General features: G+C 34.1%; 1 protein-coding gene across 3 annotated transcripts; it reads right to left on the bottom strand.

Moving 5' to 3' along the window:
• Nucleotides 1–3,146: 3,146 nt before the first annotated feature.
• Nucleotides 3,147–16,982, bottom strand: LOC123549517 (dynein light chain roadblock-type 2). 3 transcript variants are annotated; one of them, XM_045337665.2, is made up of 5 exons: nucleotides 16,902–16,982; nucleotides 12,190–12,265; nucleotides 11,182–11,349; nucleotides 7,893–7,973; nucleotides 3,147–3,617 (listed from the first exon to the last, which is right to left on the bottom strand). In XM_045337665.2, exons 1-4 carry the CDS (start codon nucleotides 16,902–16,904, stop codon nucleotides 7,927–7,929), a joined length of 294 nt encoding a protein of 97 aa, XP_045193600.1. In that variant the 5' UTR covers nucleotides 16,905–16,982; the 3' UTR covers nucleotides 3,147–3,617; nucleotides 7,893–7,926. The 3 variants fall into 3 exon arrangements, with proteins under 3 accessions (XP_045193600.1, XP_045193596.2, XP_045193597.2); XM_045337661.2 differs by lacking the exon at nucleotides 16,902–16,982 and adding an exon at nucleotides 14,582–14,746; XM_045337662.2 differs by lacking the exons at nucleotides 7,893–7,973; nucleotides 16,902–16,982 and adding an exon at nucleotides 14,582–14,746.
• Nucleotides 16,983–16,987: the final 5 nt, after the last annotated feature.

Genomic DNA, 16,987 nt, shown 5'->3' with positions numbered 1-16,987 from the left:
TTGAATTAAATTTAGTATTTCTTTAATTACAGTAGCAATATGAAGAAACGGAAAATGTTACAACATTTGGGTAGTTTCCATTTTAGGGGTCCCCACTGACTTACTATTTTCGGAGGGTTGTGTTTAAATTCTTGTTAAAAGAGCATAGTGTTGGTATGGGGCCAGTAGTACTAATAGAAAAAGAAGGGATGTGGGGGCAGCTGCAGCAGCCCCCAAAGTAATGTGACATCACGACGTATTTCCGACCGGGGACCGCTAAACTGGAAGTGTCCCAAACTATTTATTCCAGTATGTATAAGGAGGTCAAAATATTACAATATTCACAATTGTTGATACTTTCGGCTTTGGAGTTAACACTTGTCAATGATTTGCCCATATTTGCATCAAGATGTAGGAAAGGGACCTTGCAGTTTGAATATGCCTCTGCTCATGGTCACAAAAACTCTTCAGCTGACCTGCTGTTAAACTTACATACACTGGCGAGGTTCCATCCTGATCCCTGTTCACCAATTACAGATCTACCTGGTAAATTTTGCCCTCTGAGCCAGCCATGTGTAAACAGAGGATATAGTTACATACTTATATACATACATTTCAGAATTCTAAAGAACAATTTGAGTTTACTGTGTTTGTTTGCTCTCCTTTACAAAGGTTTCTTAAAATGGACAATAACATTGCTCTTCGGTAGTGGATGATCCTTGTTAACTTAGTGGTCAGTAGGAGAAAGGTCTAGACTTTGACATTTGATCCTCAGACTTTATAGGCATACTGCTCATGGCAACTGGATAACCCATAATTTTTTTGTATACAAGTCCATTTAAAACAAATGACTTTGAGCACCAACAGGTATGACTAACAACTGGACCTTCACACAATGCTACAAGCAAAATGTCCAAGTTCCAGGGCTTGGGTTTTAGACAAGAGGATTTTTAAAGTCTTATTCAGAGTATCAATAATTGCAAAAGGCCGTAACTCATAAATCAGGCATGGTATATATCCAGCTCAATTCATAGTTTATATGAAGTTCACAGTCACTGTAATGGTGTTTTTGTAATTTAGGTCAGAACTCTTTAAAGCAGCATGCCTCCAGATTTGGCTAAAAAATATTCTTTCTTTCAAATTGAAGTTTGGTCATATTATGAACATTAGAATATGAATTTTTGTTTCTAAAATATTTTAAAAATTCAAAATCGAGAAAAAAAGATGACCGCATCGGGAGTCGAACCCCGGACCGCCGCCGCAATAAAGACATTTTCCTGTCATCGTAACAAATAGCTCTATAGCTGAAGTAATGAATAATGACTTCAAAATATAGATATTTATAATCGAGACAGTTTACAAGGAGTAAAAGCGTGACAAACACTTTTCAATTTTCATCATAAAAAGTAGTAAAAACTGCAAATTCTCGTGTTTCCACAACATAAACTTCGTCAGTAATTAAGTTTTAAAGCCTTCTTAAGAAATATAGTATTTATTTCAAGATATCTAAAAACAAGAGCTGTCGGAGGACAGCAATGCTCGACTATTCAACAGCCCTGTTGATTGAATGAATACGAATGTCAAAAAAGGGGCATAATTTAAAAAAAGCAAAATAGGGTTATGGAACCTGCATAGTGCTTATCAGCTCATGACAGTGGACAAGTGTGTGAAGTTTCAATCCATTCCCATTAGTGGTACTGAGATACCAGCTTACATACAAGAACTTAACCCAAAACTCCTAAGTTTAAAAAGGGGCATAATTTTGTAAAATGCAAAGTTGAGTTATTGACCCTTTGCACTGCATGTCATATCATGACAGTGGACAAGTGTGTGAAGTTTCAATCCATTCCCATTAGTGGGTACTGAGATACCAGCTTACATATAAGAACTTAACCCAAAACTCCTAAGTTTAAAAAGGGGCATAATTTTGTAAAATGCAAAGTTGAGTTATTGACCCTTTGCACTGCATGTCATTCATGACAGTGAACAAGTGTGTGAAGTTTCAATCCTTTCCCATTAGTGGGTACTGAGATACCAGCTTACATACAAAAACTTAACCAAAAATTTCTATGTTGAAAAAGGGGCATAATTTTGTAAAAAAGCAAAATAAAGTTATGGGACCTGCTTTGTGCATGTCAGATCATGACAGTGAACAGGTGTGTGAAGTTTCAATCCATTCCAGTTAGTGAGTACTGAGATACCAGCTACATACAAAACCTTATTAACCAAAAATTTCTATGTCGAAAAAGGGGCATAATTTTGTAAAAAAGCAAAATAGAGTTATGGAACCTGTGCAATGTAAGTCAGTTTATCACAGTAAATAAGTGTGTGAAGTTTCAATCCATTCCCACAAGTTGTTACTGAGATACCAGCTTACTTACAAAACCTTAACCAAAAATTTCCAAGTCAAAGAAGGGGCAAAATTTTGTAAAAAAAGCAAAATAGAGTTATGGAACCTGTGCAGTGTAAGTCAGTTTATCACAGTGAATGTGTGTGTGAAGTTTCAATCCATTCCCACAAGAGTTGCTGAGATACCAGCTTACATACAAAAACTTAACCAAATCGGGACGCGGATGCGAACTATTTCTATGAATAGTCGAGCTAAAAATTATTTTTGGTTGTCGAACGATCTGGAGGCATGCTGCTTTAGCACGGTCTTACAAACATTTCACTACAGGCAGACAGGACAACCAAATGTACACCTCAGAAGTTCAAGGATAAGCATTTGCCATATTTCATAATCCCGTTATTACATAGCTGCATTGGCTTAAGTTTGGTGCCTTTCCTTTTGCTGTTCATACAAAATGAACATCATAATTTTCTGGCAAATGTAACAATTGTTCATTATACCAGGTGACACAGGGTTAAACTAGTGACTGAAAATTCTGATTTAAAACATGAAAAGAATGAATCAATAAACATGCAATGAACCAGACGCCAACAGGTAACAAGTTGAGCCCGCCCTTTGACCCATGTGACCTGACATTTGAGATAGAGCCCGTCTCATCGAGTTAAACATTCATGCCAAATATACAAGATTCCTCAATGCCTGTCAAAGTTATGGTGCGGGCAAACAAATGGACTATAGATCATGCACCAAACAGTCATTTGGACAACCATGTCTTCGCTTTTGCAAGCCAGCTTGAAAATAAAAGAAACAGCAGATATAGATGTTAGATTGAATAATTTAATGAGATTTTCATTCAGTCATAACACATATCACAGTCATACATAACTTTCATACATGAAAAAATTGAATAAAAATTAGATCTGAATGTATCAGCAAATAAAAACCCTACACAGTTTACATAAATTCATATTATACATATAAAGAAGAAAAAAATAGGAAGTTACTTATGATAAAACTGATTTGAAATATGATAAATGTTTGTGTCTTTAGAATTTAATATTTTACACTAAATATCTTGTAACAGTTCTATAATTAAGCTCATATTCTAAAAAAATTTCTTGAACTATAAGAATATCCATAGTTGATCTGTTGAAGAATAAAGTGCCAATCTGTCCAAGTTCTCTGTGCGATGTTGCCTAACTAGTTCTTTGTGTGATGTTGCCTAACTGTGTCATGTTTACTTAATTATCATTGGGTGATTGAATAACTATCAAAAGGTACTCCTTATCTGCAAATAGAAAAGACAGAAACATATTAAAACATGTTGCTTGATACTCATTTCTTAAAACTTACAAAACAATACATTTATATTTGTGAAACAAACTGAATTTTTTACTGAGACAATACCTACAAAACATAGTATACTATGTACAATATACATTAACATTTTAGAATTCCTATAACACAACACTGATCACATTAAATTAATTGATAGCACATAATAGTACATCCTTTAAAAATCATAAATGTTGCATGCTCAGAAGTTAATATAGTATGTCAAGATAAAGGTCTGGTACAGAAGAAAAAACTGCTCAGCTAAGAAAGCTCCTAGCCCCAGCCATTATATATTATAGGCAGATTATGTGAATCAATTTGCATACTGTGAAAGGAATCATACAAGTTTGATTATGATATGCTTATATCTTTATATATGAGGTAAAAGAATATGATTTAAAAGCAATAACCAATTGATATATTTTCAAAAGGGTGAAGTGTAAAACTTCTCAATATATCTATTTTACATTCTGAAGGTTACAATTTTTTGTTTTATATGTTTAGTATGATATTTTGGTATTATAATTATGCCAGTAGACATATGGAATAAACCAGGTTTGAATTGTCTACTACAATGGACTGACAATCTTTTAACTTGTCAGCGGAAGACTTATAACATATGTCTTCTGTCCATTCCTCAGAGTGAAAATTCACCCTCTCAGAAATTCTGAATTCTAAACTTTTAACTACTTGTCTGAATACGTTAGGATAGCATTTCAGAGATAACTTTAAATTACACATTAAAATAAGTTATAACAAGAGCTGTCACTAATGGTGACAAATGCCCCTGCAGCACCTTGACCTTTGACCTGGTGACCTTGACCTTTGACCTGGTGACTCCAAAGTCAGTAGGGGTTGTGTACTCAATAAGTACTATCAGCATGTGAAGTTTGAAGGTCCTGGATGCAGTGGTTCGCGAGTGAAGTGCATTCATGCAAAAAGTTAACCTTGTGATGAACGAACTAACGAACGGACGGACAGTTGAAAACTAATATGCCTCCCTTCGGACGCATAAAAATAAGAATCACGAAAACTGCAAAATATAAGCTCTCTATTTTAAAAAAAAGTATCCATACACACAAAAGAAGCATTTCCTTAAAATGTAACTGTAAATGTCAAGAAATAACATATGAGCCGCTCCATGAGAAAACCAACATAGTGTGTTTGCGACCAGCCTGGATCCAGAACAGCATGAGCATTCATGCAGTCTGGTCAGGATCCATACTGTTCGCTTTCAAAGCCTACTGCAATTAGAGAAACCGTTAGCGAACAGCATGGATACTGACCAGACTGCGCAGATGCACAGGCTGGTCTGGATACATCCTGGTCGCAAATGCACTATGTCGGTTTTCTCATGGTGCTGCTCATATATTTCTTGTCCTATTTCTTTCATAGATTAAACAAATTAGAATAATATTTTACAGTATGGACACCATAACCATCCTTTATCACACTTGACTCTTTGCAACAAAAAAAAATGCAATTATTTTCTATGATATAAAAATACCTTTGTACCAAAAATTAAAACCACAACTGACAAAAGTAAAACCTTTACACAAATGGTTTAAATAAACAAAATTGCTACAACATTAGCACGCTGGCCAAATAAATTTAATGTTTTATCCAACACAAAATACTAGTTAAGCATACATGCAGCAATAATGCAAGTTGTTATGCCATACCTGTGCATCAGTACGGTATTATATGTTAATTTTGCTACTTAAGTTATCTTTTCTATCAATTTTTCACACTAAATACAGCTTTCAAAAACAAACATTATGGTTATGTTAAAGTTGACATTTCATATCCATGATATGTGATTTTTGTGGATAACACTGCTATCATAAAACTATTTATAGAGATTGTTGTCCAGAAAATAAACAACAACATGATTATGTCTTCCACACAAAAAACATGTCTCTCCCCCACAAAAAACATATGCCTCACACTATGTAACACACAGACATTGTGAAATGCCACTAATTAAGGGCCGTAACTCTAGTGAAAATCACTGATCATGCTTATGATGTATAACTTGACCTTGCACTTGTAACACCTTTAAGGGTTAGTGGAAATCTGGTCAATGATGTAAGCGTAGATGCCAAAACATCGTAAAGTTTGACAAATAAATGGCCATAACTCTACTGAAAATTGCTGAACTGGAGTATGTACATGATATATACAACTGAACATGGAAATGATCACTAAGTTTGGTGTGATTAATCCTAGTGGTATCAGAGCAGCTGCTGCATGGACAAGGTATAATATGATAAGTCAAGGACCTTAACTCCGCTATAAATCACTGCATGAGACCATAGTGATAATATGCACAGTAAGGCTTGGCACTGATCGCTCTTGTAAGGTTTGGTGGAAAAACACCCAATGATATAAGATAAGTAGCCAAAATATAATAGAATTTGACAAGGCCATTACTCCATAAAAAATTAATGAATCTAAGCATACTGACAATATGCAAAACAAGGCTTAGCAATATCATTTTTGTTAAGTTTAATGTAAATCCGCCTTGTGGTGTCAGGGGAGTTGCCTCGAAAAACTTTGTGACAAACAGATGGACAGCATTAAGCAATATATCTCCCACCACTAGGTGGGTGACTTATTTCAGTGGGTTGTGCGTAGTTCTTAAATTTCCAATTTTGAAAAAAAAGGGCTTTCTTTTACTTTTTCAAATTAACAATGTCTTCCATTTTGGCATTTGGACAAGGATATCATATGAGAACAGGCTGTTTTTGTTGTTCTAAAAAACAGAAAAAAATAGGAACTGAAATAATGATATATCATCAACATAAGCTAAATATGCTGCACCAATTATATTTGTATAGACTGAAAAAGATATATCTGCCTCCTCCAAAATATAATTGTAACAAGATATAAATTTGAAAAAAAAAAAAAAAAAAAAAAAAAAAAAAGCAACAACATAGAAATATGTCTAGATTCCACCAGGAAATAGAATGAAGCATATGCAATCCCAAACAGAACAACATCACTTTTTAAACTGGTTTGTTTCTTTTGTTGGGTTTAATGGTGTTTCAGGTTTACTAAATAAAAGTCAGTAAATATAAAGCTAGAGTTCCTGCATTTCTACCCAGTAGAAACGTGTTCTTCACAAGTAAGTGACAATTTTCCCGCAAAGGAGGAGTAACCTTATATATATACAATACCATCTCCAGCCAATCATCACACTGAGAGAACATAATGTCTCATCCTAAATTTATAAATACATGTGGTTCCATCAGAATCGAGGGCTTGGTGCAAAACTATTGTAAGTGTATATAAATAAAGAACAAGATACAATAGTTTTGCGCCAAGCATTCTGTTCTAGCTGTACAGCTGATAAAGCAGGACTTCCTTACTTATAAAGTTATTCATATCTTTGTATTTTTATACACTTGTGACCAATCAGACTGACCCTATGATATGATTGAAGCAGTGTTGGACATAAATGTGTTAATTAGTACAGCAATCAAATAATAAAAGCATGTTGAAATTATACGAAAACTGAGCACAAAAAGTGAAGTTGTCTGGAAATGAAACAAACATGACAACATGGTACAGCTCTTTCCAAACTTAACCTTTAGCCTGCTGGCAGCAAGTGACCAGTGCAGACCAAGATCAGCCTGCACATTCATATATTTTCAGTGAACACCCCTTCAAATAATAAATAGTTCTATCCAAATTGAATGATAGATTAGTACATTTAATTAAGTAGATATTTAGCATGCTGAAGGTTAAAAAAGCATGTTTGTTATTTCAAAATTTAGCAGGCAACATGACATTTTTATCATTCAATGACAGCTCAAATAGATACTGTTGTCATGCTTGATATAGTACATAATGCCACACTACATGTTTTAAAGAAAAGCAACTTTCACAAACTGTAGATAGCATGATATCACATCTTGCTCTTTCCTCAATGCAAAACTGTAAGTAAGTTACAATGCAATTAGTCTATAAATATAAACTAGATAAAAAGGACTGTTATAAATGCATTCTTGAAAAAATAAAACAAAATGGTAAAAAATGCTTCAAAAAATAAACAAATACAATATTTCACTGATAGACTAAAAAAAATACAACCTTCGACTATGAAAAAAATAAACAGAAAAACTGCAAGCTGATAAATCAATGCGAGTCTACAGTTTATGAAAGCTTTCTTTGCAAGACTTAATATTATGCAACACAGACAAAAAGTACACGATAAAATGTGTACCATAATAATGACGACAATATGCTGCACATGTCACTCAAACTGCAGCTGGGTTCTGGATAGTTATTAACATATAATCGCTTTCTAGTAGGGAAAGAAACAAAAAGATCAATTAGTAAACCATGTTATCATACACAAATATATATGGCAAATAAAACACAATCAATGTGACACGATTCAAAAATGCATGGCTCACAACTTGATCAGATTTCATCCCTAAAGCATGCTGTACTATCAAGATTAAATTTCAATACTCCAACTGTGTCAAATTCACTCTTAAAGGCATAAAAACTTATAGACTCAGGTACATAAGAAATTCTGTGGTTCATATTAATAAACTGACGAAAGTTTTACACAGTTAACAAAAAAAAAAGAACAAAACCACTGATCTGATTTATTCTGTTGTATAATGTAGTATAGATATATAAAATCCACACACATTTATTTGACTATAACAATTAAGTATTGGTAACAGTAAAATGCATTATCATTCCTGATATGGTTTTCATTTTAGTTCACTGCAAAACCCTTTTATACTGAAGTACATGTATATAAATATGAATCACAAAACTAAAGTACTGGCATATACAGTAATTTACCTAGTGCCTCTAACATAGCGGACAAGACAAAATCTTAACAAGAGTGAGCCTTAAAATGACTGATTACATAATATTCTACATGTATAAGTATTTCACAAGATCAATTGTGATTGATCTATTGTCTTGTGATTGATCTATGTCCAAACTAAAAACCCCAACTGGCAGATAAAATTTCCCCTTTCCAAATTTGGTAAATTTCCAACTACAGCACAAACTGGTGAATTATGAACTTGATCCATGTTTATTTTACTAGAATTTCTTAATTTCCAAACTTTGCACAGACCATACTTAGAGCTATAAACTGAAGCCTTTACTGTAATGGAGTAAAGTGATTATGGCTGAAAGAAGCAAGCAGGATGGAAGACAAGGCAAGGAAATGTTTTAGGTAAGGCCAATTTTTTTAAGTTGACCAGAGCACAGAAAATAAAAAGACTTCTAAGTATGGCCATATGTATACAGTTTTGCACTTCTTTCATAATTTTTTTTTCTTTAAACCAATACTGAAAACATTTTTTCTTATCACTGTGGTCACGCTGTGCTGTTCGAAATTTAATCAATAAAGTCAGAATGCTTGCAGTGATCAAGCAAAAAGGTCAACATTAAAGGTAGATAAACTAAACAACCCCATTCAAAACAACAGTTTTGTTTGGTGACGGTCATCTCTGTCTCATCAGACGTGTTTCACTGCACTTACAAAATATTAATTGAGCTGCGCCATGAGAAAACCAACGTAGTGGCTTTGCGACCAGCATGGATCCAGACCAGCCTGCGCATCCGCACAGTCTGGTCAGGATCCATGCTGTTCGCTTTCAAAGCCTATTGCAATTAGAGAAACTGTTAGCGAACAGCATGGATCCTGACCAGACTGCACAGATGCGCAGGCTCGTTTGGATCCATGCTGGTTGCAAAGCCACTATGTTGGTTTTCTCATGGTGTGGCTCTTATATAGAAACAAGCAGTACAATATCAAGGATGATGACACATTTAAAACATCACTACATCAAGTAGAACCATGCTATCACAGTCTACAGCTTGGTGAACAAGAACATCACCTTGCTGGTGCAGACACTCATCTGATCTTTTTTGTCTCTGTATAACAGGAATATTGTCCTACCCGTGTGTTTTTATGATATTTTCTAATTCCAAAAGGGGCCATAATTCTTGTAAAAAGTAGGATGGAGTTATGTTTCTTACTGTAGAGGGTCAGCTTTTGATGGTGAGTAAGTGTTGCAAGTTTTAAAGCAATAGCTTTGATAGTTTAGGAGAAAAGCTGACCTAAACATAAACTTAACTTAAACTAAGGCCGATGCCAATGCCAGTCTAGTGATGACAATATCTCATTCTTTTTTTCCAAAAATGAGATGAGCTAAAAATGATCTACATGCAAACTTAAGCAGAACAGTATTTAACTAATATTTCATAACTATATCAGGGGTGGCAAAATCTGATTTTGACTTGCTCGTCTGTTTTTGTCAACTGCTATTTTGTACTTGTCCGTATGACAGTTATATAGTAAATTCTGGTCAAATTTCACTTGTCCGTATAAGCTTTGGGACAACCTGGGCAATACGGACAATTGAATCTGCCGCCCCTGTATATACTAATATTTTAATGCTCGTAAATTCTGATAATCTCATTGGTCGCTAACTGGTCAAATGGACGTCCATAGAAAGAAATATTAACCATCAAAAAGTGATATTCTTGTAAACAAACTTGACCGAGAAATTACTGTCCAATACAAATACATGCACTATACTAAATACATTGTATAGACCAGTCAAACACCAAATCTTCAGAGAAAATTTCCAGATAAGTTTAATACAGGTGGGTTTACTGTATACATGTATACGTATTCTCATGAATAATCCAACATTGATTCTTATTACCGGTAGATACTAACCATGTTAAGTATTACAGCACCAGTAAGTATCAAAGTGTATGAACCTGATCAAGGTGGTGTCCGGCTTGGCCTATATGCCTCAGTGAATATCACCTTTGTCAGGTCAATAAACTTGGGTATTTACCTAATCATCATATAGCAACTGTGTACAAGTACCATAAATTTTAAAACAAATATTAAAATCATTACACACAGAACTTTGTCTGCATTAAGGACTCTAACTTATAAACTTGTGTAACAGACAAATTCTATTTTCCAGCATGACTGCTTGTTGTTCTGCAACTAAACCACTCAGACTTGGTAATATATGTACATGGTTCTGTAAATTCTTTGTTCACTCTAACTTAAATATATTTTTGGCTGTACATGACTGTACAGTCCTGTACTGAATGCATACATATTCTCATGTGTCTCTTACTCTGCTGTAAGCAATGTTTACAAGGTACAAAATTATACATGTGAGAAAATGACACCTTGCATAAATCTCAAGACTAGTAATTATTTCATTTGAGTTCAAGTTAATTTGTAAAATCTATAATACAAAGCAAGAACAAAAAGAAATTTTTTTCTAACAGGCACTAAAGCACTGGCTAAGTGACTCCGATTTGTTTTCAGTATGTGATCTTTTTTTGTAGTAGCTTCAACATTCCTGTGAGAGAACAAACTATTTAGGCTATTTAGACATAATTATTTTCATTTGTCTTTGTGTTTTTGTCAGTATTGTTCCGACATACAGAAATACAACTTTGTAAATATCATTATGAGAAAGGAAAGATAACATATTCAAACTAACCTGGAGCAATCATAATTTCGTGTTTCTTTGACCTAATTCTGAGGAATGTGAGGTCGTTTTGTGGGTCAATGTCACGGACTGTACTCCTTGCTTTAGAAGTCAAGTGGTGGATCAACCCTGCGTACTGAACAGTCGTAGAATTATCTAGTGTTGTTCTGATGGGAATACCTTGTAAATTAAAAGAAATAAAAAGTCAATATGAAAAATAACAAGGATTATGTAATGTACGACACATGCTTCCCGAAAATGATAGACACATTAACATTTTGAAGTCCATGCAAACAAGAATGATGCCAACACTGTAGAACACGTGCGCCATAAAATACTTTGTACAATAATTTTACAGGGTCCACAAAGTCAGAAATGATACACCTGACAAATCCTGTCAACTTGATATTGATGTTGTGATATTCTCAGTTTCACTTCTGAAGTGTTGCTTCCAGTGCGGGAGGTCATTGGTTCGATCCCTACCCACGTCAACTCATATATCTTGACTGACGCTCAGCATTAAAAGGGAAACTGGTTTCTCTTCTCTCATACCCTCGTGGCAATGGATTCTATCAGGAATGAAGTGTCGAGAGTGATTAATATAAGTTGTAGAGCATGCTTCACAATCAACCTAAATAAACCTAATGTTACCTGCCAGAAAACTGCTCCTAACTGTTACCTGGTTTTAAGCACCTACTTTTTGTTGTAACATATATCTATATATGCATCTGTTCATGATCTTTGTCAGGATTAAAACAAAAATACTATAAAATCCTGAAGCCTCACTTCAGGTGATATTCCTTTCCTTTGGCTGACTATAAATTATCCTCCCCCCTCCTCACTTCAGGTGATATTCCTTTCCTTTGGCTGACTATAAATTATCCTCCCCCCTCCTCACTTCAGGTGATATTCCTTTCCTTTGGCTGACTATAAATTATCCTCCCCCCTCAACCTGTGATGCCATAGGTAATGATAACCATAACACTGACGTGATGAGAGTAAAATAAGCCAGATTTTTACCTTCTGAGTTGACAACAATAACTCCTATGACTCCCTTGTGACCCGTGATTCTCTTGATTGTTTCTTCTACTTCAGACTACAAGTAAATGAAATGGAAATATCTAATGATTAAATATTTCAATGTATCAATTTATAGCTTTGAGTATGAAAAATCAGAAAAGAGAAAAATTGTTACAGATATTAAAGTCACATTTGTTTTTTTTAAATTAAAGGACATAATAATAATAAACAAGAGGGCCAAGATGGCCCTAGGTTGTTCACCTGAGAAACACATCATAACAGTGTAAACATGTTTGACCTAGTGATTTTATGGAAACAAATATTCTGGCCAATTTTCATTAAGACTGGACCAAAAATGTGGTGTCTCGAGTTTAAACAAGTATTTTCTTTGATACAACCTAGTGACCTAGTTTTTGATCCCAGAGGACCCATATTCAAACTTGACCTGGATTTCATCAAGGCAATCATTCTGATAAAATTTCATGAAGATCAATTGAAAAATACAGCCTCTATCACATACACAAGCTAAATTTTGACAGACAACAAACAGACAGACGCCAGGCATTGAGTGGTCACAATAACTCACCTGAGCATGAGCATTGCTCAGGTGAGCTAAAACATAAAAACAGCTATTTAAACAAAATCATGTCTCTTAATGTTGTTTCATTCGTTTAAAACAATGATGAATTAAACATTTACACAGCAGCACATCAAACATTCAAATCAACTCTTTTCCCCTTATGAACTGATAAAAAGGTGTATATAAATATATGAAGTGACAATCTCAAATGTATCATTAGGGCTATGTAACTATTACTATCTCCACTGTATATAACATGAAGTGACAACCTCTAATGTATATAAAATTAAGTAATTATCTCAGACGTATACAAATCATGAAGTGACAATCTCTGATGTATACAAAATTAAGTGATAATTTCAGATGTATATATATTACAAAGTGATAATCTCTGATGTATATATATCATGAACTGACATGAAGTGACAATCTTTGATGTATACAAAATTATTTATTTATTTGGGTTTTACGGCACACCAACACAGTATAGGTTATATGGCACCAAACAGGACTACAAATTTTGGTTTCACATCTCATTTACATCGAAATAAAAACATGAGGTATGGAATCAAAATTTGCATACCTGCTTGAATCACAGAGTTACAGCAAAACAAAGTGTTAAGACCCTATTAGTCGCCTCTTACGATCATGCAAGGGTAAGGCAGTGGTTCAAATTCTTTTCATACACAGATCGTGCCAGAACCACATGGGGCCTATACAAAATTAAGTGATAATTTCTGAATGTCCGATGTATATATATCATGAAGTGACAATCTCTGATAATATACAAAACTAAGTGATAATCTCAGATGTATATATATCATGAAGTGACAATCTCTGATAATATACAAAATTAAGTGATAATTTCAGATGTATATATATCATGAAGTGACAATCTCCGATAATATACAAAACTAAGTGATAATCTCCGATGTATATATATATCATGAAGTGACAATCTCTGATAATATACAAAATTAAGTGATAATTTCAGATATGTATATATATCATGAAGTGACAATCTCCGATAATATACAAAACTAAGTGATAATCTCCGATGTATATATATCATGAAGTGACAATCTCCGCTGTATACAAAATTAAGTGATAATCTCAGATGTATGTTTAATATGAAGTTACAATCTGAGCTATGTATCATCTCAGTTTTGGTCTATCTTTTAATGTTATGACAGATTTACATAATGATAAAAAATGGTACAGGACAAAATGGAGAAAAAGTATAAAATACACTGTGAAATCTTAGTTCACAACCACCTGCCAGTCCTAAATTGTTGATGACATCCTCAATACACTAATAAACAAACAACAAACATTCTGACTTCCACCTTGATAATAGATTTACAATTACCACACATCCCCACAGTGTTTAAGTCATACATCCTTTAACATTGGAAGCAATCTGACTACAATGTTTTAAATGCTTTTGACTGGGACAAAGTGCATTTGACTGTGACAGACTTCTTTTGATTTAGACCATTGGCTGACATGTGAGAAAATAAACATTTTAATTACCTTTGACCTGACCTGACTGTTTCACACAATAGCAGTGCTGTATGTTTTAAAAAGTCTACAGATATCACCTGCATATATTATTAACTATTTTCTGTTTCTGCCTTTTTTCAGTGATTTCATTGCATGTACTGCTAATGTGTCAAGGCAAGTTCAGGAAAGTGATATAAGTCATAGCGGTGTAAAACAATCACTGTCTGCCATTTGCAATTATGCAGAGCAGCAAGATTTGGTTGAAGATGCAAATTTTGGATGTACTTATGTGAATTCCTTAATACTTACAATAATGCAGAGAAGATTCACAACACTGAGACAAAAGCACCTCACAGAGATGTCAAGTTCTTGGCTGCCGCAGCTTCTTAATTCACAGATATTCTCAGAAATAGTCTGATTGCAATGTTTCCATGCTTGATAAATGGGAGAGATGATCATTTTTGGAACAGATACCTTTCCAAAGTTGGTTAAGGAGAAGACTAATTTTGGTTATGATGATTGATCATTTTGGCAGGTAAAGGGCAGGTGTGCAACCCCTAAAACCGCAAACAAAGCAAGAAGGAATGGTTGAGTTACTAAATTAATGTGAATCTCAATCAATTAAACTGAAACTGCAGGCATTTGAACATATTTTTTTTCACTCCTATTCAAACACCAACCTTGAATAAAAGTAAGTTTTAACAGCTAAAGTTTTATACAAATATTTTTCCTAATTGGTCTTTCAGATTTTCATTAAAAAGCAGTCAGTTGTAAGTAAGAAAATTTAAAACATTGAGGGCATCAAAGGGCACACCACATGATCACTGCAGCAACACACTATCATAACAGACCAATAACCAAGGTTTGACATCATGATTGGAAGGTGCAATAAAAAATTTCTTGTTTGCAGGTGGCCATGGATTGAGATTTCTAAATTAATTTTTAACCATTTGTCTCTTTTTCCCCAGATCAATATTTTCATTTTTACTTTTATACATTGTAAATTAGTGCAAAAAAGTAAAAGTCTATCTGTCTTAAACTGAGCAACTTAAAAAAAAACCATTTGATAATGTTCAGAACCAGAATCGGTCATTAAATATATCAGTATGTATAATGTGACAAGTATGTTTGATTCATATGTTTACTAACCTTAAAAATATTCAGGATCACACAAACATAGCCACTGCACACAACTTATCAAACAGGTTAACTACAAAATGCTGCCATTTCGCACCACCAAACAGAGTTAAGACTCTTTAAGTTTAACAAGACAGGACAAAACCCTAACCATAGTATCTATGTGAATAATAAGTCTAAAATCAAACTTTAAATGGTACATAAACCAAGTGAAAAGTGCGCCATAACCATTTTTTACAGAACTGAAAGGCAAACTCTAAACAATTTTTAAAAAAATTCTCAATTGGTACATTGTATGTTTACATCTGATTTGAAATGGTGTTTCCTAAATGGACAATATTATTACAAGAACAACAAGTCTTTGTGCAGTCTGACTCACCTTTGATTCCTAGGTACAATAGAATTTCATGTTAAATAACAATTTTCAAAACTAAGATCATACTTAGTAAAATTTTGTTTTTGTTGAGTTTAACGTTGCAGCGATGGTCTGACACAGTTTTTATTATAGGTCATATGACGACTTTCCAGCTTTGATGGAGGAGGAAGACCCCAGCTGCCCCTCTGCGCATTATTTTCTCACAAACGGGCATCTGAGTAGAACCATCAACCTTCCATAAGCCAGTTGGATGGCTTCCTGACATAAAGAATTCAATGCTCCAAGTGAGGCTCAAACCCACTTCAGTGAGCAGCAAGTAATTTGAAGCCAGCAACCTTAACCAGGAGGCCCAGTACTCTTACTTTAGTAACTTTATGATTTTGTATTTCCTGCTGGTATAGATCTGCTACTGATTGCAGAAAATATCCCGTAAAAGGGAAGTATATACAAAATTACAAAAATTGCATTCTACCCATAACTTTTAATAAATTTCTGAGAAAAACAATATTCCTGGTTCTGCCATTACTGGGATGCACATACTGTGAAATCATTAATATTCGTGGGGGACTAATTTTCGTGGAATTCGTGGTTGAGGCAATCCACGAAATTTAATCCCAAGGATTAAGTAAAATTACCATAATTTATTTTATGTTCAAAAGTTGAAATCCACAAATTCATATCCTCACGAAATTGCCGTTCTGACCAAAACCTCGAAATTTCATGCCCACAAAATTAACTGATTTTACAGTATAATGTGTAAACATAGAGCTCCAAATTCTGGCACATGCAATCCGTTGTAGCAACCTGAATAATTCTCTCAAACTCATGAAAAAATCCAAAAGAAAGAATTGTAAAGTGACCAAATAGGTACACTTTCTCCGCATTCATCAACTTCTAGATCTAGCATTGGCATATCTAGAACTCCAGTGCAAGTCCCTCAGATAAAATATTATCCCAATTTACTGACGACAAGAAATTCCTGTTGCAAAGATGGAAAAATCATGAATTCTAATAAGATGACTGAATTTACAGGTAATTTTCTCGTGTAAATCAATTAAAACTATTTAAGAATATATGTTTGATTAAAATTTATACAGTAAAAACGCTTAATTATACCATTTTTGTATGTTTTTGTTCCTCCTCTCTGTTTGACAAGTAGGATCTGGAATCGTTGCTAAGGTTTGACGCAGGCGCACCTTACC

This window comes from Mercenaria mercenaria, chromosome 6 (genome assembly GCF_021730395.1).
Source record: "Mercenaria mercenaria strain notata chromosome 6, MADL_Memer_1, whole genome shotgun sequence".
Classification (NCBI taxonomy): domain Eukaryota; kingdom Metazoa; phylum Mollusca; class Bivalvia; order Venerida; family Veneridae; genus Mercenaria; species Mercenaria mercenaria.
This window is presented reverse-complemented; position numbering and strand designations above follow the sequence as displayed.